The sequence below is a fragment of the Peromyscus eremicus genome, chromosome 22 (assembly GCF_949786415.1).
Source record: "Peromyscus eremicus chromosome 22, PerEre_H2_v1, whole genome shotgun sequence".
NCBI lineage: Eukaryota > Metazoa > Chordata > Mammalia > Rodentia > Cricetidae > Peromyscus > Peromyscus eremicus.
In genome coordinates, this window is record NC_081437.1 from 16,029,992 (window position 1) to 16,057,022 (window position 27,031).

At 44.9% G+C, this 27,031-nt stretch overlaps 1 protein-coding gene across 2 annotated transcripts in view; it reads right to left on the bottom strand.

Moving 5' to 3' along the window:
* Positions 1-27,031, bottom strand: part of Crim1 (cysteine rich transmembrane BMP regulator 1) — a 183,853-nt gene that overhangs the window by 87,819 nt on the left and 69,003 nt on the right. For both annotated transcript variants that reach the window (XM_059248354.1, XM_059248353.1), the window contains exons 3-4: positions 10,990-11,232; positions 9,820-9,940 (exon numbers count right to left, since the gene is read on the bottom strand). In XM_059248354.1, coding sequence (XP_059104337.1) covers positions 9,820-9,940; positions 10,990-11,232 — 364 coding nt within the window. The remainder of the gene's footprint in view (positions 1-9,819; positions 9,941-10,989; positions 11,233-27,031) is intronic.

Consider the following 27,031-nt stretch of genomic DNA (forward strand, 5'->3'; position numbering starts at 1 on the left):
CTACCAACAGACTGATCTTAAAAAAAAAAAACAAAAAAACAAAAAAAAAAAAAAACGACAGATCCATCTTTGTTGAGATGGGAGCACAGAGCAGATGGACATGGTAATTCATTACAAGGCACTTAATTTGATAAAGGGTCCTTGGAACGGCAGATTCAGGGACAATTTCTACGGCTTAGCTTGAGTTGGCATGAGAAAGGCAACTTAATTACCCAGCACAACATTAACAGCCATAAGGTCTCCAACAAATACGACCTGATGATCTGGGGTACCCAAGACGGTCTCACAAAGGGGAAAGAGGAGATCTCGGAGTTGCAAGTATAAAAAGGGAGGGGGTCCCAACTCCCCCACAGAAAGGTCGGCTTTAATGTATCTATCTGAGCAGAGGGGGTGTGGTCTGCTGATAGTCCCTGATCCTCCACTCCCACCCTGACACTCGGCTGAACACTTCAAAGACTGACCAGGTGGGTCTCTGGAGATAAGAGATGTTGAGAGAAACTCTGAAAAGCTCTACTACCTACCCCTACCCCAGGATCCATACTTTAGCAGGTGGAACGGTGAGTGACTCCAACAGTCGCCACCAGCTGAGGTGTAAGCGAATTGACTCGTTTTCAGTGGGAAGTGAAGCATATTATTTAGAACTGGAAACCAGGCAAATAAGAGGACTTAACAGTAAGTATTCTCCATCATTTTCCATGCGCGTGTCTTTTTGAGTTCTCTGGTTTCTTTGGTCTACATGTAAAGGTGGCACATGCCTGGACAGGATTTTTTTTTTTTCTTTCTAAAATTCAGTTTTCATTACTTAGTAGAAAACAAGTCTATAATTGGGCGTTTCCCTTGAAGGTGGGTTACTGATGGTGTGCGCCTTATCAGATGACCCTCTGGAGGTCCAGAGCCTTCTGCACCCGTCCCTGGTGATACTCAGAAGTTGCTGACACCTTTCCTTTTACTAAGCACCACACCCTACAGCGAGCCCAGAGTGCTGTTCTGTCTTCCCTCCACGAGGCTTTGTTGGACTGTTTTAACAGATTTCAGCGTTTTCGCGTTAGTACACCTTGTTTCCACACACTGCAGCTATGTGGTCAGATTAATTTTTATTAACTTACATGCTTCTGAAGGGAAGGAGCACCCTGCCAAGGATTCCATTCTGCTGGCCTCATCGGGGATGGGTCCACTTCAGGCTGGGAATTCTGGAACTCCAGAATGCTCCTTTCCCAAATGTCTTTGTCGACTCCCAAGCACAGTGTGCTAGCAATCTGCTAGAGTTCTATTATCATCCCACAACCGAGCACTAGAAAAAACGAATGTTTCTCACACGTGCAAAGAAACTGGGATTTTGGAGGGAGGACACCTTAGATTTCTGAACTGAAGCACCTGAGGGGCAAATATGTAGATCTAGTCTTAAAGAGAGGAGGCATGGCCTGACCTTTGTTCCGGCCATGGCTGTGTATGTAGGTTATCATCTTTACTTCTATCTAATTTCCCTAACTGAAGTTTGGAGCTGTTCCAACAGGACAAGATGGGACAGGGAAACTGTCTGAGATATCAGAGGCAGTGTTTTAGAGGAGAAAAGTCAAACTGAGGCTCAAAACAAGGGGAAAAAATAACCTTTCATCTAAAACATTTTAAGTGATAGAATGGTCTAATGATAAAATTAGTAGCCGAGAACATACGACTTTCCCCAAATAGAATTATATGTGTGTGTATGCACGCAACACACACACACACATACAACTAAATGTGAAATACAGAAGCATTAACAATATAGAGCTGAATGATGAGAGGCAGAGAATAGAGACGAGCAGTTGGAAACTCGGGAAAGACGAGTCTTTACAGAGGAGAAACAATGTGCACATGGGTCTAGGGGGCAGCAAGCATCCATGTACAGCCACACATGGGCTGGTGTGGTCCACAGAGGGGAGTGTGTAAGGCACTGGGGACCTCTCACCCCCATACACACACAGTGGAGTCCTTCCCACAGCACACATACCAAGGCAGCTGACAGAGACGTCCACATTCCATTGTTTAATAGCAATTTAATAGAGTCAATCCTTATTTGTCGATTCAGCCTGTGGCCGATATCATCTACTCCTTTTCCTTAGGAACCATCCCCTCACAGATGTAAAAAGAAAATGTAGCTAGCCGTCACCCAGCAGCCGTCTACCAAACACACCATCACCTATTTTGCCTGCTTACCGCACACACCGCTTTCATAGTCCAACCAGTTCTGACTACCAAGGCTTGGATAACTAGTCTAGCAGTCTGTGTGGTTCCTTTTGCCTTTTCTGAGAAGATGAAATGATTAAAAAGCAGCCGTCTTTCTTCTATGACTTCATTGGACAATCTCCTTTTCCTATCACAACATGACCCTACTTACCGCTTCATTATCTTCCTGAGTCCTGGTTTTTCTTTTCCTCCTTTTTCCCCCCTAAAAGTTCCTAACACTCACTTCTTGGGTTTCACCCGACTGAGAAGAAGATTTGGGAAAGTCAAAGAACTCAGAGGTGGAAGCTACTTTTAAGATCACGCAACCCTTTCCTGCCTTCCATTTTGGCTCAGACAGCAAGAAAAAGTGAAAAGCTTGCTCAATTCACACAGAGGTAGACCCAGTTCGTGTGACATGGTGAGTGTACTTCGGCTACTACATGGGTTGTGTGCACGGGCACACATCTGCTCACAGACAGCAATCACAAAGGGATGGTCAGGTCTCCTGAGTCGCTGGACTCTAGAAAGTATGGGGGTTGACAGTAACTTGGTCCACAGGGGACAATGCACTTGGTAGTTCATGTTCACTCAGGTAGAGGTTGCTGCTGCACTAGGCAGGGGATTTTCAAGTTCCACACACTTCACCTGTGAAAACGGATCATGGTACAACTCTGCAAATGGGTTGAGCTGCAAGATTCAGCCTCATCCACTGAACTTTACTTCACCTTTCATGTGCTGAATATAGTCTACGATTTTTTTTTTTTTTTGGTGAAAACAGGAGTCATGTATTAACATTTTCACCAAGACAATTTAAAATTTTTGATTACCTTAGAGCTGGAAAAAAATTAGAACTTATAAATCTTGAGTTAAAAATAAAAACAAGATTTTTGGATACAACGTCTCAGAAAGTAGGAGGTCTCAACGCTCTGGATCTTGGTTCTGGAAGCGAGTCAGGGCTCTTTGGTTAAAGAGAGAGGCAGGAGCCAAAAGGGAGCTTGGGAACCTGGCTTTCGCAGCATACACAACCCAGGACAAAGTCTATTTTAAGCTTCTGGATATCACAAGCAATGACTTAATTTATTTTGAACTCAAAATAACTGGCTTGGATTTTTTTTCTCAATAACTTTTAACAAAAACGTATTTATAGACAGAAATTGATAACATAAACATTTCAGGAAGAAGAGCTTCAGACAATGCTCCCTGAATTTAGAATGAGTGACTATCAATCATTCATCTTTTCAATAAACATACAAAAACATCAAAAGGCATGGGATGTTCGAAAAAATAATTCAGTTGACTTCCAGGAAGGTGAGGTGGTATCACTGCCCAAATTTTAACAATTTATCGTCTGCCCTCTAAGTTTGTATCTTTAAAACTGGTGAAAAAATGATAGAGGCAAATTGAAAACTCTATAAAAATGAGGTGTACACACTGAAGACAGAAATGTGCCTTTAGAGCAGGGAAACAAACAAACAAACAACAACAAAAGTGACCCGGAAGCTATCGTGACAGACCGTCCAGCTGGGCTAAGGGTTAGGCTTGGTGGCAGACCATGGACTCACAGCTCTGCATCTCAGGTGTATCCGCCCTCCAGATACAGCGGGTAGATCCATTTCTCTCAGACAAGATGAATTGTGATGGATTTTCTATGCCACATCCTTTAAAGATTACTTTTTTGTTTTAAACAGGGACCTAGTTTCAGGAATAAGATGTTCTGGCAGCCCCTTCCCAACCACCTCAATGACATTTTTCTGATGTCTGAGTGAGAAAAACCCGGCATTTCTTAAGGAGAGGAGGTCCGAATTGTAGTCACCAAAACGAGCCTTAAAGTTGAGCTGGTGCTTAGAAGCCCCTGACCTGTGTCTGCGCTGAGACGAATTGCCAGGTGGGAAGGGAAAAGTGCCGAGCACCTGGTGAGCGTAACTAAAAGCTGCCTGAATTTCAGAAGACCCAGATTGCCAGAGCGCACCCATTTTCAGAACAGGGTCACTCATCTGCAGGGTTTCACGTATTTTCTTCAACCAGAAAGTCAGGTCTAGAGGTCACCTATTTTTTGTTAAATGCATATCGTGGTGGATTAAAAACGGCCAGAAACTCTTTGACGCTTCTTCCATCAAAAGGAGGAATCTACTCTGCTACTCTTTGGATAAGGGCTTATTCCGAGACTTGCTTCCACAAACACAATGTGGCAGGAGGAGGGTCGTCCACGTCTGGGTCTCTAGAGATGCTTGCTCTAATACTTCCTCCTTCTGACATATATGAAGCAGTTCGGAACGGAAGACCATGCACAAATTGTCCATCAAGTCATCCCGGCAGAGTTCCGAGACAAAAAGTCATCTAAGCCGTATAGGACCACCGAGAACTGCGTAGTCAGCACAAAGAACGGTGAAACAGAGAAGGTCTTTTGCTTTGAACTGCTCTTGGGGATGGCAATGCATAACTGAAACACATATACGTCACTAATTTGTACTTTGCTGATATAAATATATCAGTGAGACATAAGCTCTTATTGCTGATTTATCATTCTGTTTTTAAAAACACCAAGAAAACCTCACAGACACTACAGAAGAAAGAGCAGAGGGATTTTGAAGACCCTGAGCTGCAGACAGACCTACCCTACCCCTCTTGCCAAGGACCGGTTGCAGTTTTACAGAAGTCATTCATTCTCTAGACTTCCATTTTCCAGACTGTAAATTCCTCTTGGCGTTAAAACGATGACGATGAAGTGAGAAAAGGCTTAGTAATTAGCAAGGTATGTGATAGAGTTGAGCTATGCCTGTGACTGCTGTCCCCATGCCGCTCAAGGACAGCTTTCCCAGCCCTACAAAGACAGCATTTGCACTGATGTACACAACACGAGTTGTTTTCTTGCAAATCCCCTGTGCATGGCAGCTTCTGTACATGCACACATACCATGCACACACTCACCGACACTGTAAGCACAAAGGGGATACAATTCTATAGGGCATTCCATGTCTCCTTCTGTTACTGTGCAATGGTGTTCAGACCCCAATTAAGGCCCTGAGATGCTAATTCTTATCTTTTTCTATCTTCTCTTAGAAAGTGTCATGAGCTAGCTGCCTTAGCTGACATCAGAGTGGTACCCACAGAAAAGGACCCAGAGAACTCAGTGTGCCTGCAACTCTGCACCAGGCTGCAGAGTATTGATACTGGGTCAACAGTTGATTCTTTGACAATTAAGAGTGACAGATACCTATCGCCTTCAGGATGCACTTCAGGAGAACAGAAGCGGAAGAGCCCGAAACGGACTTTGGGCCATAAAGTCAAAGCAGAGATGCTTCAAGGATCGACATTTACAGAGGCTAGGGATAGAGGGGAAAGTCAGTGTGCGTCGGTGGCAGAAGCAGAAAGTGTTATCCAGGTGTGATAAGAATATCTAGAAAGTGGAGTCTGTCCCTTGGAAGACCTCACTAGTGTTTGATGAATGAACAAGTATGAGTGGAATAAAAGCACACAAACTTAGGAGGAAAACTCACAAGCTGAGCTGGAACTCACACAGAAATAGGCAGTTGGGAGCCTGGCTAGGTCCAACAGTTTTGCTAGGAAAAGATGGAGGGTCCCACATCCCCCTTTATGAATATATGAAAGCATAGTCAATCCATGAAAAAAGGCAGTTACTCTCAGTGAAAAGTAAATTTTTACTGCTGGACTTTCAGCTGCTTTACCCTTTTCTGCCCTGAAGGGCTCTCCTGCCTGAATTCTCTAACAGTTAGTTTTACTCTAAGTTCTTAGCAATGATCTTTACAAGCAGGTGAGCAAGTCAAATACTCATGATAGGGTTTTATACATTCTACCCTGGTTTCCATTGTGCCTGAAATGTGGTTCTCTCATGAGAACAAAGGTTTCTCTTAAAATGTCATTACTATAAATTAGGCACTTTTCTTTTGATTTCTATTTTTATATGCTTGCTTGGGCTTTCTTTCTTTTATCATAGTATGACCTACAAACTTCTTTAATAAGAGAGACCCCAGTTCATATGCTAAGCTAACCTGAACGGGTTATGAGCATATGTACTCTGAGCATATGTACTCTGCATTTACCAATATTAATGCACACACAGAGGAAATACGACATAATTGCTGAACTCTGGAAACATCCTTCAGCTAGCGAGATAAGACTTTACGTATGCAACAATTAAACAAGGTGCAAGGAAATGTATGATTAATTGACAGCCTGGAAAAAGGATCTACTCGGAGTTCCCAGGGGGCGGGACAGGTATTAGTGGAAAGATGAAGACCTTGTGGAATTTAATTGGAATCCTGCAGGATGAGTGATATCAGAAAAGGTGGAAGGGAGAGATAAAGGTGACTCATGCTGTGTTCGGGGAGGGCAGTGGAGGAAGGAGCCGTGTTTCTGTAGTACTGAGGTGTAGCAGAGCATACAGGAAGGATCTGGGAGCATGTGCAAGGGTTTTAAAGTGGGGCGCACAATAGTAGCATTGTGAGCCAACGGCACGAGGCTAAAGAAACCGCAAGTGTTCTTTCTATTCTTCCTCAACGTATGAATTAGCTTGGCTAAGCATGGGCTTGTTCGCTCATTCATTCATTCCTTCATTCATAAATACAGGCTGTCCATATTACTCCCAAGCGCTAGAGATCACAAATACCCACAATTCTTTGAGAATCACAAAGAACCGTGGAGACAAAAAAAAAAAAATCTGAATGATTTCAATGTATTATAAACAGTGTTACGATAAACACATAAATGAAGAGCTGCAAGAGAGCAGAAGGGCACACCAGAGACCTCTGTAAGGGCTGAAGGTTGCCAACACTTTAAAGAGAGGAAAATGTAATCCTGAACGTGGGCTCATGCTGTCCAGGTAAAAGAAGGGACACACTATATGGAGCGAGGCAGCTGGAAATGCTGGGTTCCTGAACACGAGAACACTTGGGGAGGGCAGTGATTGGGCAGGAACAAAGGGTGAGTGTGTAGCAGGGAAGGGGACAGGCATGGGTCACTGCCTATCGAACACACAGGAAGGCAAGAGCTATGAGAACGTAGCCCTCTCTGCAAATGATTTACAGCGGGTCTCTGAATGACTTCCTTCTCTGGGCTTCTTCAGTTGCATCATTAGAGGCACATTTACCTTGGACCGTTCTTCAGGAGAACGCCCAAGTCCAAATTACATTAATACAATAATAACCACCCTCAGGTTTCTGTTTACTAGACTCGCAGAAGCTTGGGGATGAAAACAGAAGGCATCCAGTGCAACCTCTGTTCCAATGTAACATTTCTTCTAAGCACGGCTGGCAGGCAGCCATCCAGATGGGAAGAAATCTAACCAGCGCCAGGAACTCGGAGTCGGCCTCAAAAAGCAGCATGACTCACTGCCGAGCGTTATTAGTTGCGAGGTTTTCTTCTTAAGCTGAGATTTAGTGTCTTCCTACAGCTTCTATGCATTTCACCCAACAAGAGGGACTGGCAAAAAAAAAAAAAAAAAAAAAAAAAGTCCCCTGTCCCTCCAACACATAGGAAGTACTCAATCACAGCTGTGAGCTCAAAGTTGTCCCGTTCCTTCAAGTAAGGACGGGCTTACCTCTGATTCAATAGGTTCTCTGATAAAACATACCATCTTCCTTTTCAGGAAGGCCTTGCAGGGGCATCGGTGACCACTAGTATTGCTCCATGGTTTTCGCCAGTGATTGGCTGGACCTATGTGTGCATCCCTTGGTACACAGCTTCACATACATAAGACACGCTAAGGTGGCAGGGAGCTTGCTCTACCTCTTTTAACACACCACCTTCGCAAAAAAATCTTTGCTGTCTGCTTCACGACACAGCATAAAGGACGTGTCTGGGAGAATCCTAGGTTTCTGATAAGAGAGAGACTAGAACACTAAAGACCTAATGTATCTTATTAGTGGCAAGAAGAAAAAAAAAAGCAATTATGAGAACAAACTCTAGGTATCTACCCCAATTCCCGAAAAAGGACACTTGCTATAGTGGTTCACCGAATCAACCTGATGGGATTGACAAGGGTCTGGATCAGAGGCTCTCAACCTTCCTAATGCTGCGATCTTTAATACAGTTCCTCATGTTGTGGTACCCCCCCCAATCATAACATTATTTCATTGCTACTTCATAACTGTAATTTTGCTACTGTTATGAATCCTAATGTAAATATCTGATATACAAGACAGCTGGTATGTGACCCCCAAAAGGGGTTTTGACTCACAGGTTGAGAACCTCTGGTCTAGGTGATACATAAAACACAACTGTAAGTGTGTCTGAGAGGCCACTTCCAGAGAGGAGTAACTAAGTGAGGGGAGCCTTGCCTTGAATGTGGATGGTACTATGGCATAGGCTAGAGGCCAAAGGAACAGATGGGAGGAGAGTAAAGAACTTCCCTGGTGCAAACAATCTCTCTTCCCTGCTTCCCGGCTGCCGCGGGGTGAACGGCCCTACCACACCCTCCTCCCACGGTAGACTGAAACCTCCGGGTAGACTGAAACCTCCGAGCTCGTGAGCCCGAATCAACCTCCAGGATTCGCTCCAAGCACAGAACTCCAACTAACCCATGTTTACTTTAACTATGAGCTACTTGCTTGTATTCCTAATTCACAAATCCATTTCTGTAGCCACACCTACTCACGCCGTAAATCTAAATGCTAAATGTCAAATGCCTGGCACGGGGGGGGGGGGGGGGGGAGTTGGGGGGTTGGGGGGAGCTGGACTGGAGCAGAGGTTATAGATGGAGATAAATAAGGAAGGGTTTCAGCTCTTGACACTCTATGTAGAACAAGGGCGGTAAGAAATGAAATGTCGTTATCGCAAAGATGACATAAAGGGCTATAAAAGATGGGGGGTGGGGGGCAGAGATGACAAAGAGGAGGGATGGGCATCATGGGTACGGGGAAAGAGATTGCAAACCCAGTCTCCCTGAAAGCAAGGTTCTGCTGGCTAGCATCGTCATGATACTCTGCAGACAATCAACGGCATATAGCCAAGGGCTCCCCGGTTCTAGAGAAACGTACTCTCCGGTGTTTGATGCACGTCCTGATGCTAAGACGAAAATGGGATAGCAGCTCATCTCCCACAGCTGAAGGGAAACGTGTCTGAGACTTCAGCATTACTGTTTAAGAATTGCAGAGGCCCCTTTGCCTCAGTAAGAACTGGGCCTCGGGAGATGCATGACTCCAGATGTCCAGAGTCCCCTTCTGATGAGCTCTCTTTGAAGCAGGCTCTGTTTCATAACACTGGGCACTTGCCTCAAAACACCCACAAGATCCGCTGCATAGAGAGGATCAAATGGCGGGCCTCACTGTCCCAGATCCCTCATTCTGCTTCCTAATCTGTATGCCACCGAGGGGAAAGCTTGCCTACCTACCTACTTCCTTGCCCTCCAAGGGCTTTCAGGAAGAGTTTTAATCCTTAAGATTAATGGCTTAACCTGGTGACACCTGGCTTTGAAGTGAGGAGAGACACATGTAAATAGCGACTCACAGGAACAGTCCAGTGGTTTCTCCAGAGAAACCGGCGAGGATTGGGTTTCCCAAGGGAAAACCAGCTGCAGGCTAGAGAAACTGGGCCCGGGGGGGATGGTGCTAGCAAATAAGACAGAAAGGAGGAGACTTGAACTGGTGACGAACCAACCTTGCCGGCAGGGTACAGCAGCCATCCGCTGTGAGCCGCACTTGAGTTTCGTAGCTGTCCAGGGGGCACACGGCCTGCTGAACAGGGGGGCACTCCACGGTGCTGCAGTCCACGCTGAAAACTGAAAGGGGGCAAACAAGAGAGGCACCGTTTATTGTGACATCGACTTGCATTTTGGATTCCCCCAGAATGAAACACTGACTCTTGACAAATGTCCAAAGATTCCTTGCTTCCCCGAAACCCAGAAGGCCCTTCTAGTGTCTTCCTTTCAGTCAACGCTAAACGACTGTGGTAGGTCTCCAACAGAGGGCAAGAGTCAGGAGGAGAACAGAGTGGGAGGCCAGGTCGCTATATGGACGGTGATGGACAGCAAGAAGTTGTTTCTGACAGAGCAGTTCAAGAGACGAAGAAGGGATGGCTTTGCCTGAAGCAGTTACCTGACGGTAAAACTAAAATTAAAGGAAAAAAATAAATAAAATGAAAAAGCCCAATCAATCGTTAGAAACTTGCAAAGAAGAAGAAATCACCGCAACCGAGATCTAGTCACAGACGACATTAGAAAGGCTGGTACAAGGGCAAGGCTGTTAGATAAACTATAAAGCGAGAAACAGCGGAGACACGACAAGAATTCCAACGCTGGCAGAGAAGGTGAGTCGAATGACGTAGGGCACGCTTCGAAGCCAAGGCGGGCAGGGAGGGGCTGCCAAGGAAGAAAATCGGGACCGTTTCCTTATAAAACATCTGCCGTTCGGATGTAGGTAGTATTTATCCAGACGTAAATTCTGTTTTCTATAGGAGCTGCTTCCCAGTGTAAAACTTCCAAGTGACAGACGCATCTGCCAACGAGGCCTCCGATCGGTCTCTCGGGGAACACAGCAGGTAACTACAGCACCACTCTCTTCCCCCAACTGCTTCATCAAACATACGTGAAGAAAATAAAGACGAAAGGGGAAAGGGCTGGTTCACGCCGTGATGGCGCTCACGCATCAGGAAAAATGATCCCTCTGGTTCTCTGTTTTAGAGAGTCCTGAAGTGAGGCACCAGTCCCGGACAGCGCACACAGGTAAGAATGCTCACTTTGGTGGGAGTGGAGGAGCCCTGGATAGCTGAGGAGGGACCTGCTGCCCTCTGATGCACAGGGCCAATGCTATCCAGCCAGCTCGCGCATACCTGGTTTACACTCATAGAGGTCACAGCACTCTCCCGGCTTCCCTGAGGCTTTGGACACCAGGATGTTCAGGTATCCCGGCTGGCAGACTTTGCGCAGACAGCCCGCGGGGTCACACACGCAGCGGCTGGGCAAGGGACAACACTCCCCGGGGGGAGCATAGCCCTCGATCAGTACGGAATCTTCGGGGCAGCGTGGAGAGAACTGGACTTCACAACGGGCCTTGGAGCAATCTGGCTTCTCTTCTAAATGGGAGAGAAAGAATTTAGCTCATGCCCAGGGCGGTGGGTGGTGGGGGTGGGTGGGTGGGGCACTTCTGAGGGAAGAACAGGTCGTCCCAGGTCTAGTTACTGTACAAATAGCGGGGCAGCGAAAGAAGTCTGGTGGAAGTCCTCAGACTTAAGTGTAGCCAACCACGGGAATCTCTCCCAAGAGCTGCCCATGACACTAAAACACAGGCCTGAAGTTCCATCCCTTGCTCAACCCCTACTACCAAACTCGAGGGGACACAAAGGGAAGACCCCACGTGGCTCAGACTCAGGTCGAGACTAACTGTGAACCCCAGGGTCTTGAGGTTTCTTTTTTGATAGTGATGCATGTTAAAAACCAAACCAGAGACACCAATAAAACCTGGCTACTCCAGGGACTGGAGACAATATGGGCAATAATGGCCATGAAGAACTCTACCGCCAAATGAGCATCGACCAGGGGAGCTGATTAAGATATGCAATTCTATGCTGGGGGCCGCTTAACAAGACAACGAGCCAAGCTCCCCTACACGGCATGTCTCAGGGGAGACTCACTGGACGCACCTCATTTTCCTTTCAGCGTTATCTGCTGCCCGAGGGAGGTACCTCAATTTCAGAGACAGGGAAAAGTAACAGTGGGCATTACCCAACAAGTGTAGGATTGAGCAGCCAAACCCCGGCTCGTCAAGCCTTGGTCCTCAGGCCATTTTCTTGGTTTAAGCTTTGAAGAGGCCTAGGGCCTCCAGGAAAAGACTAGAATAATCTACAACTACACTCCTGCACACTGTGACCTTTGAAGAGGGTTGGGGTGCCGGGGGCGGGGGGATGTTAGTGAAGCAATGCCACGTGGTACTGGAGCGTATACTTCCTTAACCTCTAGTTGACTTTGCTGAACTAAAACCTAGAGATAGAATCACAGAGCAGGGTTGGTGAGTTAAGAGGTTCCTTGATACTGTGTGTGTGTGTGTGTGTGTGTGTGTGTATCAAACAAACAAGCAACAACAACAAAAATCTGAGGCAGGGCCAGGCGGTGGTGGCGCACGCCTTTAATCCCAGCACTTGGGAGGCAGAGTCAGGCGGATCTTTGTGAGTTCGAGGCCAAGCCTGGTCTACAGAGCGAGATCCAGGAAAGGCGCAAAGCTATACAGAGAAACCCTGTCTCGAAAAAACAAAAACAAACAAAAAAATCTGAGGCAGAAAACTCAAGGAACCTGCCTAATCAGCAAAAAAGCAAGAATCCGGGCACCCCATCTTACACTTCATTCAGCTCTGGATAGTACAGGTGTAACTGTCATTCCAAAACTAAGCCTGTTTTTCCCCCCTCCCTGCAAAGGTCTCCTGTAGCAGAGGTGGACCTGGAATTCCTGATCCTTCTGCCTCCGCTTCCCAAGGGCTGCGATTATAGGCAGGTGTCACTGTGCCGTAAGTTAAGTGACATTAACTTGTGGTCATTTTCCAACATGGCCGCCTCATCTTTCCCTTTACTGGCCATCTTCCTTGTTTAGCTACTCCTGGTCTAACTAAAACACACAAGAGGAGATCACCCACGCGTAGAGTCCTAGAAAACTCACCCAGAAATATTTACCGGGCGCCCATTGATTTAGCAGTTTGGGACATACCAGGAGAAAGAGACGGGGGAAGGGTGAGGGGAGAAGATTAAGATTGATTCTTGCTCTCCTAGGGTCTACAAGGCAGTAAAGGGTGACAGAAAAATGATCGATACTATGAATAGTAACAGAGAGATAAGTGCCCTGGGGAGGTAGACCAGAGTAAGGGGAACTAAGGATGCTTACAAGGAGCGGCAGCTACAAGGTGCAGAACAGACGTGGAATGAGAGCTGAGCTACAGAGATACCTAGAAGAGCCTTCCAAGAAAGGGAACAGAGTCTCGACTGCGGAAGGGGTCCTCTCTTGCCATAGTAAGGCTTTGGGATTGTGAGTAACAGGTGACACCATGGGGGAGCAAGAGGTGGAGAATGTATCTGGAGAGAAGAAAGAAAGAAGCCAAATCCACCCACTGTTGACTCCAGTAAACAGTGTGTTAAACATGGAGATGACTTTGTTGTTAAAGGTCCTGTGACTTCCTCTGTCACTTAACTTACGGCTGTGCCCTCCTTTTCCTGTTGGACAGAATACTACTTCACCACATCTCTGCTTGCAATCAGAGGCAACAGTCAAGTGCAAGCCTCTTCCAGCTGCTGCCATCAAACTGACAGCCAATAAGTTTAAAGCAGAGTGGACAGTGCAAACAGCCTCTGGCCTAAGAGCAAACTTCAATCACACTGACACACACACACTGACACACACACACACACACACACACACACACACACACACACAACTTCTGACTTCCTAAGAATTCTCTGAGTTATTATTTGCTCCATTTTACAGGAAATGAAAACAAGGTTCAGGCAGGTCAAGCTAACTGTCCAAGATTATATGGCTGGTGCACGGGCTGAGTTGACCCTGGTCCGTCTGGTTCATGAACTTCTGGTATGATGTGACTCCTGTCTTAGGAGTCCCTTGTGTTGAAGGTGTTCAACTTTGCCCTTGCCCTTCTTCCCTCCTGAGTTGATTTATCTGGGCTCAACTTCTTTCCTGACTAGGTTTGCGGTTTCTGTTAAACTCTCCTAGCTGAACTCTCTCCTTTCCTGGGAACCACAGAGCCTTCAATCACATGCCTGGGCCACACAGGCCTCAGCTCTACTCTCAAAACACCTAGCCATCTACTTTCATATTATAATCCCTAGGAACTACCTGGCAAAGAGAAGATGAGTCAATGATCAGGAGTCTGTGTTGAGAACCGCCCCCCATTCCCCCACCAGTATTAGGATCCTCAAAGAGCTGAGAGAGAGAAGGTTAATCTTAGTGATAGGGATCAACTTGGTCTTTGTCAAGTACACCAAGCAGACTGCTTGTCTGACAAATGCTAATACTGATTTATTATAAAGAAAAGCCCGAATTCTACCTACAAATAGCACTAAATTATTATATTTGCTTGTTATAATTGATTTGTTGCTTTGAGACAGGCTCTTCTGTAGCTCAGGCTGCCCCAAACTAGCTATGTAGCTGAGGATGACCTTAAACTTCTGATCCTCCTGTTTCTTCCTCGCAAGTGCTGGGATTATGGTATGAACCACCAGGCTTGGTTTTGTAAGATTCGGGGGGGGGGGGGGGATCCAGCCTAGGACTTCCCGTAAGCTATATAAGTACCCCTCCAATTGAGCCCCAGCCCCAGGCCAGCATTCTATTATGTTCATATTCTCTGAAGATTCGGCATACATAGTTAAGACTTTTCAAACATACTCTTCAATGCTTTCCATTCAAACCCAACTTACTAGCTCTTGCTAGTTAGTTACTCAACTCGTGATGTGCTCGTTAACATTCTCCACACTGTCACTTCTTAAAGTTTGTACTGCATGAGCTTTGGCAGCACACAGGGCACAGGGCAGGCGACCTAGACAGTGTTAACCATAAGTGAACGTAAGTGAACCAGGAGTTTAAACTTGGAAGTGTCCAAGAATGTTGAGAATGAAGGTTTAATCTTACCAAACATCACTTCAAATTTTCTCGAGAGAATCATACTAGGTTTCCCTTATCTAATACAATCACTTAGTAGATGTTAAAGCATCCTTCGGGTTCTTAGAAAACACCCTGTTTTAAACAGTTCTGTTGGCTTCCTAATAGCCGAAGATTTTTAAACTCAAAAATTTGAGTATCGTCGTTACTAGAGTTCACTCTCCTCTCCACACTCACTCTTACCCTCCCAAGCCCTTCTCTTGCAAGGGCTGGCTTATTTAGTCTTGGATACAGTTACATGGACTCTCTCAATGAGGACTCTTGTATTCTATCTCTTCCACTGCTGCAAAAGTTTTTTTTTTCTTCTTTCTTTTGAGACAGAGTTTCTCTGGGTAGCACTGGCTGGCCTGGAACTCACTATATAGACCAGGCTGGCCTCGAACTCAGAGATCTACCTGCCTTTACCTTTCAAATCCTGGGATGAAAGGTGTGTGCCAACATTGCCCAACTCCCGCAAAACTATTTCTATAAGCACAAAGTTAACTAGTCTTTGATGTTTACGTATAACGTTCCTATAAAACTACCTTAAAGGGAAAGGGGGCAGATGCCTTGGTCATTATTCTGGCATCCTAGCTCTTTTAGACTCATCTTTACTAAGTATTTTAGCAGAAGATGTAGAATGCATTTAGAACTCCAAATTCCCACCGAACTCTAGTGACAAGTTTTGCTCTCCATGCTTTGTACACTCCCCGGTTCCTTTATGTTTTGGGATCTTTTCGTCTTTCAGACTCTTGATAGTTTTCCTGAAGAATCTTAACACGAACCCTAAACGCATTTCTATTTCTCTCTTGTTTTCTTAAAAACACACAAAAAAACATGACTTCAACATTTTAGCCAAATACTTCTCTGGTCATGTTTTAAGTTTTCTATGCATTCCTCTTCATGGGATCTGTTCTGAAATAACCTACCATTGAACATTGATTTCTTCTTTTGAAGTTTCTCAGAGGAGTGCTATAAAATTGCTGTAGAGCAACGTTGGGGGCAGGGAACCTTCCTTTTGTTCTCATTCACTGATTCGACACTAGTAATACGTGTTGTATACGTTCTTGTTTTTGTTAATTTCTTGAGATTTTATGGTTTTGGTTTTGCACATATATCTATCTGAACATATATAGTCTCATGGCCATTTAAAAAAAAAAAACCACGAGTATCTGAAAGTAAACACGAGTATTTGAGAGTAACACACACTCTGTATTTATTGACCACAAACACCCATCTTTGAAATCAACCTTAATTCGGAAACGTCAGATCACGGTTAGCTTGTACTTTTGATCTGCTTTCTGCCAACTCTCCCACCCGCCGGTGACTTCTCACACTGTTCACCATCACCCTCAAACCTGCGCTGTTCACAGGATGACAGGACATGTCACAGGACATGTCAGCTCTTACACTGAGTTGGTGAACCGTGAAACCATGCTTTCCAAGAACTGAGATCTGTAACACCGACATATATCTTCTTGTCTTATACCTGTTAATGGCTGCTTTATTTCCCATCTTTCAACAGGGTGCCCCACACCTTTGTGCGCTCAGCCTCCAGCACACACTTCACGCCATGTGTTACCATGGCACCAGCAACTGTTGTTGTGACCTCTTCCTTCTCAGCCTACTTCAAATACGTTAAGTTCTCTTGGAAATCGTTATTTATTCTTCTGCATGTCTCTCACTCGTTCCCCCCCCCCACAGGGAAAATAAATAAGGAAACTATTGCCACATCATAAATTTCCCATGAATGGGAAAGGCGTTACTTTTGAAGTTTAAAATGTTATCTATTTGAAAAGAAGTCCTTTTATACGCTTTCCCAATGGCATCTAATAAATCTATATATAATACTTAAGCTAATTAGCAAGCTTTTGTGTCTGGTTGCCCTGGTAACGTTACACTGGCATCTTACAAAAATAAAAATGGCCCCAGATATAGAAAGACTAAAGTGACAATATGACTCACAACTGAAGTAATTAAGGAAAAATAAATTAGTTTCACCATATTAGTAATCTTCCTTTGAGGACTGATATGGTTACCTAGTATAAAATGTCATAATAATTATGCCAAGTGTCAATCAAACCTAGTCACTTGAACCTCCACGACTAGATAGTGGTTATGCCTAGGCCGTCTCCAGGACCATACACCAACAGAGAAAGTAAAACCACAACTCAAAAGGCAGGAAATGCATTTCAGAGTTTTCTGCTTAAACCTAGGTCTTAAGTAAAAGACAAAGGAACAGCTACTAGATTGGGAGAAAGGAAAAATGAGATTTTATAAGAGAGAGGTAAAGTCGCACAGCCAGATTCTTGTCATCCCTGTTTGTTTTATTGAGCTCCACACATCTGATATTGAAGCTTTCCTTCTACTTTTCAAAATCTCTTGACACGGTCAGTTCAGAATAGCCGCAGAATGCTGCATACTAGTTACTAGAAAACAGGAAAAGCGGACTAGTGAAATTTAAATTTGACTCTTTAAGAGTCAACTACATAGTCAATGTTGCTGGGTCCCACAACACCAACCCCGATTCCTTCTGCCTATTGGTATTAAACCAATAATACAGGTATACACCGCTCTGAGACGTCTCTGGGAGTTCCAGTTACTTCTAGGATAACTCAAAGGACCCCCAGATTAGCATTAGATTTGATATCACAGACTTCAAGAAGGACACAGAGTATGAAACCAAGAGGCGAAGGACCTACTATACTTGTTTGCCCCAGATGTCACTGTGGTGTACCTTACACTCTGAAGGCTGTCTGTGACATTGACCTTGGGTGTCACAGGGGCCCTGAGCCGCTTGATAGAACCTGGAGATAAATCCTGTGATAGCAGACTGGTCTATGAAGTCCTCTGTGTCTGTCTTTCACTCATTCAGTTGACAAACATTAACTGAATGACTTGAGCAGGGAGGGAGCGAGGACTTTGCTTTGGGAAGGAGCAAAGTCCTCGCTCCCTTGGATTTATAGCTCCAGAGAAGAGAGGCGTTCAAACAAATGGGTTCTCAGCATAGTGCCAGGTGGCGATAAAGGCTTTGAAGTATAATCAATGATATCAAGGCACTGCACTAGCCAGCCGAGTTCCTCTATGTAGCCAAGAAAGAGAAAGCAGGGCATGGTGGCACGATAATCCCAACACTCAGGAGACAGACACAGTCAGGATGGTAAGTTCGAGGCCAGCCTGGTCTACGCAGTGAGTTCTAGGCCAGCTACTAGGGAATGCATGGTGAAAACTGAGAGAGGCATATGAATGCATATAGGAGGAAAGAATGTTCCAGCACTAAGAAACAGCAAGAAAAAACAAACAAACTTTAAGGCAAGACAGAGCTGACTCTTAAGTAGGAATATACACTTTGGAGTTATGAAGAAGAAATCTAAACTGAAGTATAATTATCATGCAGCAAATATCAATAAAAACTCACAAGGCAAACATTTTGATGGGTAATATGTCTTATTAAGGATCCAGTTGCCATAGTCATGGTAGAGAAATGAAAAAACAAAAAACAAAAAACAAAAAACTCTCCTAATTGAGGGCCTCCTGCAAGGGAGGCCTGCCAGGACACATTCCAACCCCGCTTATGCGCTCTCCGGTGAGAAAGAGATTACATTTTCATCTCTACCCAACAGATGACAAGACAGACCCGGGGGGGCTAAGACACTTGGCTGAGGACACATGATGAATGGCTGAGCTGCCAAAGTCCACAATTCTTTTCTCTCTAGTCCATAAAGCCCAAAGTAAAAGTTCCGTATTTGGCTTGTCTAGGATTTGTATGTCTAGTCCGTGGCGATGTTTCTGCGCCAATACTCAGTCCAGCATGACTTTGCAACGGTAAGGAATGCACGATCTTCGGTGAGTGCTCATCAGCGTACTGTCCCCATCTGTTACCCTGTTTCAGGTGCTCTTAGCCATGGAGACAGCCTTGGGCATCAGGCCGTCCCCGCACGCAGTGTTATTCTGTCCTGAAAACTTCTATAACAAAGGCAACACATATGTCATCCCTCTGTTTTCAAGTTTGGAGGCCGCCTCCTTTAAAAGTTACACTGGTGAATTCTTTTCATTCACATTCCATGATTTTATCATAACCTTTTTTGGCAGGCTTTGCTGTGAAGACTTGCTCCACACAGTCATAACCCCGAGGGGGGAAAATTAGGCTTTTGTTGACATAGTCCCAGAAATACTTCATATTTCTGCTCCTTCAGAAACACCCGCTGTACTTTCCCAGTTCCTTCTTTTACTCTGAAGTTGGGTTTTAACGGCATTAGAACTTACATAGGGCCTTCCCTCGCTGGTTTATTAAAAGAGGCCTTATTAGAGTGTTTTCAATGGCCTAATAAAATTCCCCTGCATCACAGTGCAACATAACTTAGCCTGAATACAAGGAAGAAAACAGTAAAGGATTTACACAACCACAGTGTGTAATATTTTAATTCAGTGCTTCTAAAGTCTGGCTGGGCATTAAAATCACTCACAAAGCTTTTAAAAACACCACTGTCTAGAAACCACCTCAGACCAATTAGATCTGAATGCTCAGAAGGAGATGGGGCCTGTGTATTCATTTCAACAGCTCCTAGGTGATCTTATTGTGTTATTCTGGTTAAGAAACACCCCCAACTCCTTCAGCAAACTGAAAATCCTTACAAGGACATTCACTATGGATACAGAGTTTGACCAAGGGCGCCTTCAAACACTCAAGGCAAACCATGGGTAGTAAAGGGCCAACGGACCCTTCTAATCTGGCCAGCTCAGGGCTCCAGTCTTCAAGACATGTCCAGGGACCCCTGGACCACACAGCTTTCCTAACCCAGGGTATTGCTGACCTGCTAGAGCTTATAGATTTGCTACTCCAAGTGGGGCTCCTGAGTCAGCGGTGGTGGTGGCACTATTATGAAGTGGAGCCGGCTGGAAATGCGTTAACTGTGGTTGGCAGGGCACTGGGCCCCCAGCTGTACTTCAGCAGCAGGACACAGTGAAGTTCGAGATGGGCTGATGCAGGGTAGTACTCTTCAGTGACCTCCCCCCACCCGGCCAGGGCAAACATCAACAGCATCTCCTAGGCATTTGCCAGAAATGAACATCCTAAGGTCCACATGTAAAGAATCAGAAACTCTGGGAACAAGGCCAAGGACTCCGCATCTGAAAACCTCTACAATGATTCACTGGAATAGTCCCCCTCACCCCTTGCCTCCTATCAGAATGGCCTGGGAAATAAAATCCAAAAGCTCAGAGTGCAAGTGTCCTACTCCAGCAATTCAGAATTTTCAAAAGACTCCCAAGGCAATGAAAATGTGTGGTCGTGGATGTTGTGAGACCACCTGCGCCCAGCCTTGTTCCACGACCTCAGGAAATTCAAAGCTGTCTTAGTTCTTAGAAAATATGACCCAACCAGCCTTCTCTAGAATCTTCTTTGAAGAGATCAGAGTTACCTGAGAGAAGGTAAAACCTGAGATCACCTTTTGATCATGGGCGGAAGACTTGGGGGTCACAGAGGCAGACCCCGAATGGGAATTGTGTGCATTCTACTTCACTTTAAACACAGTCTGTATGCGGCAGTAGAATGCCAAGTCCAGAGAAATTTTATTGCATCATCTGTTAATTCATACCAAGAAAATGTATTCAATTTACTGCCAGACGGATTTGCCATTCAAACAATTATAGTTACATATTCATACACTATAATGAATTCCAAAACGTTACAATCTGTTTTTTAAAAAAAACTCTGGCAATAAGATAAGCACTAAAGATACGTTAGAATAAAGGTACAAAGATCCAAATGTTGGTCTTAAAATGATTAATTTATCTTATAAAGCCACCTCCCGTAAATACCACATCCTTGCTTGTCATATGCTAGTCCCACCCCACCCCCACAAAGGAATCCTAACGATTAGGTAATAGGACAAAATGACTACCAAGGGGAAGCCTAAATGAACTAAATTCACAGTCAGTTCAGCAGCGTCTTAAAAAACACTCTTCCTCAACAGCTTGAAAATGTCAAGGAGGTGTAAACATCAGAGACAAGGAGCTCTCCAGGACGGCGACATCCATCATAGAACACAGACAAAATCCTCAGTATTGCTGCAGCATTCTGTGACTCCGGTTGCCTTCCACGCTTGGAGTCCCCCAAGGACTGGATGTTGTAACTCAGCTCTTTCTCACAATGACGACACCGCTTTGACAAGAATACAATAAAAGGCCAGACCTTAAACGCGAGGGACGGAAGGGTCTGGTGTGCCTCAGCTGTAAAATGTAGGGCCGGCACTTTGTGGTGGGTGTGTCCTCGGTGAACACACCGAGGCCAGCTCCTAGGAGCCTTTCCTACTCAGTCAGGTTCCAAAGCCCTTGGCCTCAGCTCATTCAAGAAGACCAATACAGGCTTCCTCCATGAAAGGGGCGGCCAGCCACATTCTTGCTAAGTGACTGTTTCTGTCAACACTCTGAAGTTTTAGTAGTCCAAGAGAAAATGTGAAAACATGCATGCGCGCGCGCACACACACACACACACACACACACACACACACACACATAGGAACATCAAATTCAAAGTATTATCAGTAATATTATCATCAAGTTCCTGGGTCTCAGCGGTGATATATGGACTTTTAAGAAGTCCTGGGGAGTTATTTTGACGGCTATTTTACGGTGGTATGAGACCTTCGGAGTTGGGTCAGACGACATCATTTAAGTGAGGAATTCAGGAGGGCTCAAGTGGCAGGAATGAGGGACAGGTAGGGAGGATTTGGCAGAGAACATGCTGTTGCTATTCTGTCCCCACTGAGGACAGCAGCAGAAAAGGAGGAGCAGCAGGCTGTGTAACTATTCAACTGGTAGTTCTCACAAAGGCTCACACATGCTGGACACAGACATGTGGCTTACATTATAAATAGATGTTTGGAAAAATATTGTGCCCATTTTTTTTTTTTTGCTGCCTTCTTCTCTCTCCTTTTTAACCTCCAGCTCATGGATGATAATCTGTTTCTTTGAACCATTTGGTGGACACTGAACAGAGATTATTTTTAGCCACTTTCAGCCCACTTTTATATAGGAGTCAGTATCGCCGCAAAGGCTTCAGAAACAAGAACCGGGTTCAAATCTTGGCTTTTTAGAATTAGCTGTGCCATCTTCACCAAATGGGTGGAGTTTCCTTAGGGCTGTGATCAGCACGACAGAGGAGGCTGCAGGAAGCCGTGTGCGTGGCGCATCTCAGAAGTCAGAAGCCAACAGCTTGATGATGTCACCACAGTACCACCATTACTTACTAGAACAGTCCAGGCACAAGCACGAACGCACGTACGCACCCATGCACCCTTCACACACACACACACACACACACACACACACACACACACACACACACACACAAATACATTCACCACTCACCTCTGCTACTCTATATAAATTGCACACTTCATAGAGCCTTGGAACACTCATGTGTTAAGCTGAGAAATCTCATTCTACAAGACTGGCTTGAAGAATAGAAGAATATATATTGTTTCCTATTATGCAGAGCATAGTAGCTATAGACAAGCTCTAGAGCAGTGGTTCTCAACCTGTGGGTCATGACCCCCTGAGGTGTTGAATGACCCTTTCACGGGGGTTGCCAAAGACCATCAGAACACACAGATATTTACGATTCGTAACAGTAGCAAAATTACAGTTATGAAGTAGCAATGAAAATAATCTTATGGTTGGGAATCACCACAACATGAGGATCTGTATTAAAGGGTCGCAGCGTTAGGAAGGTTGAGAATCACTACTTTAGAGTCCTGATGCCTTCTCCTTAGTTGTTTTAAATCCAACGCCTAATAGGCTATCTCAGAAGACAGACGTGGCCATTGAAGTTAATACTATTGATAATGTTAAGGTTGATTATGAAACATAGACCCAACTATCCCTAGATAGCATAGAATGCTTCAGTCATCTTAGCAAGCCAAATGCTTCTGTTTTATCCTTAATTTAAGGGAACAGTATATAACTTCATCTATGGAGAAAGAAGACCCACTGAAGATTCTCCGCTGGCTACTTCTCCACTCAGGTATGCTGACGGGCCCCTGCTTACAGAAACGTTAAATTGATGAGTGGGCATATGATGTCATAAGGTGTCTCCAATAACAAAGAAAGGCTGACAACGTTGATATATGGACACAGGGACATTCTGGGCCTCTTGTCACAGCCTCACTTCCGCTCCATGGCTTTCTCTAAAGGCTATTCCACCCTTCTGGACTGTTTCTTCAGCTCCCGCACACACTTGCTAACAGGCTAGCACTTGGGGCCAGCCCCTGAGGGGGGGGGGGACGTTTCTATGGCGTCTTTGTGTCCACTGTGTACCCACTGCATAAACGCTGGTCCACAGCGACCGCCAAGAGGGCACCGGAGACTACAAATATGTGGGCTGCAGCTGAGCAAAGGGATGTATTGACTTTCCACCCTGAACTACAACTTGACCTGCGGCAAAAACAAAAATACAGCGAAGTGTATTTTTTTCCCCCAGAAATGATAATTATAGTACTCCAAACTTCAACTACCAAAATGGAAAAGGCACTTCAAAAAAAATAATTTATTAAATGGGCACTTATATTCATGGTAGCCCTTACATGGAAGTTATACTTTTTTTTTTTCTTTTTGTAACTATTAAACGGCTGGGCTCTTGACTCAAAGCAGTCTTTTAGGGGTTAGGGTGGGAGCTGAGTCTGGCAATAGCCCTCTAATTCATCACAGTTAGTATGTTTTTTTTTAAAATATCTTTTCCCATTTAAAACATACCAATAACTTAAGAATCACAGCTTATACGTCTGTCTGATTCAACGTGTCTGAGGAGTGTGAAGTCTGAAACACTCCTGGTACCAAACAGAGAAGGTGCAGTGTCCAGAATCCTTCAGGAACAGTCCAGGTATCCTGGCCTATTTTATCTCTTCCTCAGTTCCTCACTTGGTCCTTCCATTCTTGCCAAGCTCCTAAACTTAGGACTCTCATCAGGGTACATGGGATGTAACCCTCACTGTACTGATTTCTAGCTGGTTCTCACACTGGCATCCTCACTGGTTCTCACACTGAGGTATGCCAGAAGGCTTTCTGAAACACAGATCTCAGCCCAGAGTTACTGATGGTGTTGGGCTGCAATGGGGCTGGAGGAGGACTGTGGCTAACAAATTTGCGGGCTCCCTTGCGGCTATCCCGGTACCGTGCTTGAGTACATCTACCAGAAGACATTGGTCTCTTTGAAACTATTTCCTAGGAAAAGTACTCGCTTCATCTTGCCTGCCTGCCTGTCTCTCCAACAGCTGTAGAGTGGAACCAGTTCTAGGTATTAAAGGCCATGCTTGATGGACTGAACGGAGGTCCCATCTCATCTCATACTCTTCTAAATTAACAGCATCCCATATCTTCCTGACGTTATCACTTCTAGAGACATACAATACAGAGGACAAACTGGCTTTCAAGCTTACGGCTGCTGCTACAGTGAATGTTACAAGGGCTTCCGGGCTGTGACTCTCCAATGTGTCAAAGGGCATCCACAAACACATCCAGCTGGAGTGAATTTCTAAGATAATTTGTAGCAAACTAAGATGGACACATTCACACTTCCATAGGTGGGAATCTGTATTAAGTTGCTGGAGCCTGGACACTTGAAAATTAATTTCACAAATGTTATGGGAAACTAATTCCACAAAGTGCTAGGAACCTGAGTTCCCTTTATCCTTTTGCTTCTCATCCAATAATACAGTGCAGCCCTCCCTGGTCCATACAGCATTCCCAACAGTAGCAAAAGGGGAAGGGAAAGACAGTAATTTTAGGTTGCAAGATTTAAAAAGTTGTTACGTAATTACTTCTGCTAACTTTATGAAGCAGGACTTAGGTGCATGTCCTCACCCACTTGCAAGAGTGTGGGAAATGACGTCTTTAATCCAGGTGGCCAAACCTCTAGTTACAAATTTCCATTTCTATAAGGAAATGAGAATGGACACATGGATCCCAGCAGGATCAACCAGATCTCCTGGCAACAAGCCCCCACAAAAATTTATCATTTGGACATCGGATGTATCTTGTCCTTTTGTTTTGTTTTGTTTGAGACAAGGTCTCACTATGTAGCCCTGGCTGTACAGGAACTCATATGTAAATCAGGCTGGCCTTGAACTCACAAAGATCCACCTGCCTCTCCCTCCCTAGCACTGGGAGCAAAGGGGTGTGCCACTACACCAGGCTTATCTTGCCCTTTTTAAGAGCAAAAGTAAACAAATCATTTTGAAGAATTGCTTGAGAAATACTCAAACTGAACATAAGCTCTCCATCTACTTGTTAAAGGTACCTGGAAGATTTAACCTCTCACGAACTTTAAAATCCTTGAGAACCAACTACCATGTAATATGCCACAGTTAAGTTGGGTATTTTAGCAAAAATGAGATGAATGAGATGAGCTTGTCATCAGTGGGCCTAGATTTCTTGTGAAATACCCTACAAATCAGAATTTAGCAAAGCAATTTAACCCTATGATTACAGTGTGAAAAGGGGGGGCTACAGATTTGAAGATTTAATTACACAACAGTGGATGAATTAATGTTTGTTCGTGAATAAGGATGTAGGGCTGGTTCTGTCCACAGGACTTCATTGCTAAAAGTAAACTAGTCTTCATCAGAAATCCTTAGATATTCATAAAGAAAACAGTGGCTTAGAAAGGCACTGACCTCTCAAAAGGTCATTCAGCTAATGGCCTGAAGCCAAGTCCCCCGGGGAATTCTCTACTGATTCTACCAAGACACAGTCATTCATCATCACCCTAAACTCCTTGGCCTTCAGGCTGTAGCTAGTACTCCCTCAACAGTTATTCAAATCTCTCATATAATACTTAAGAACACTTAGGATCTAGTGTAAACATGATTGTAAAGCTCCTTTATCATCCAGCCATATAAACATACAAACGGAGCCACAACAACAACAACAACAACAAAAAATGGCACTTTATGAAAGTGGTATGGCTGAGGAAGGTCAAAAGAGCAACCTCCGGACGTGGCCAGTTGTTGTATGGTCCCGCTAGCCAGCTGCTAACAGGCTGCCCACCGGGACAGATGGAGAGCCTCATCCCGTGAGGCTTGTGAACACAAATGTTTGGAATGCAAGGGAAGGCTTGTTGAGATGGGAGTCCAGGATGATCCTTCTTGAGACTCAAGTCTAAGGGAGACAGCTCCCATGAAGAATGCTCTCTAAGGCTGCCTAATTCCCAGGGCATTTAGAGCTCTGGGACATTCCCTAACCCCTTCGGAACAGGAAGCCCGGGCAGAGCCAAGCAAGAACTATAACTGGATGAATGATATGACCAGCCAGAGTTCTTCAGAATTCAAGAGAGTAGAAGGACTCATAGAAAAGCCGGGTATCTGCTCCTGGGGTCTTGGCTTGGCGTGGTTCCCACCTCTGAAAGCATTTCTATGTGCAGAGTCCCATCCGGCTGTTCCTCCCTCCTCGTAGTTCGGGAACACCACCCTCGTCTTGTTCTGCTCCTGGATTTTGTGGTCAGACTGAAGTCATCCCCTTGAGAGGGCTGAAAAGCTATCTTGACCCTAAGCAAATGCTTCTGCAAGGCCTGTCTTATGCTCTGTGCAGACCTCCGGCCTGGTAAATGAGGGCGATGGAGCCCCCTTCCTCTTCTATATCTCCCCCCCACCCCCACCCCGACCCCCTGTCTGTTCTTCCTTTTTTCTACTACTACCATCTCCTTTATTTACAGATGCTCTCATTCCTAGGGCTATCATATTTTATTTAAATTTTAAGTCTGATGTCAAGTCTATCTATTCTTTGTCCCCACTGTAACTAAAAGCAGAAAATTTTGCCTTGAAGAGGGAAAGTAATATAGAGAGAGGCTTTGGAGAAAAAGGAAGTGGACGAGGAGAGAGGGAAGGAAAGAAGGAAGAGGAGATGGGAGGAGGAAGAGGAGGGGTAGGAGGTATTGGGAGGGATGCAGGTAAGGGATAATCCCAGAGGGTTTCTTTGGAGATGGGATGCTGGGAGCTCAGTGGCATGGTGACGTTTGAATTTCTACTCTAGGTGTTTTCCATAACAGACTTAGGAGCTACCTTTTCCCCCTGACTCACTGCCCAGAGTCAAGAGCTCTGGGATTTACACTGCCCTCCCCCCTCTTTTTTTTTTTTTTTTTTTTGACTCCTGGTTCTCCTTGGAGATGGCAGTTTTTAGTCTTCCCCAACGCAAGACGCTTCCTCCTTGGAGGCTAACAGAAGTCCTAGAAGCTAGACACTCTA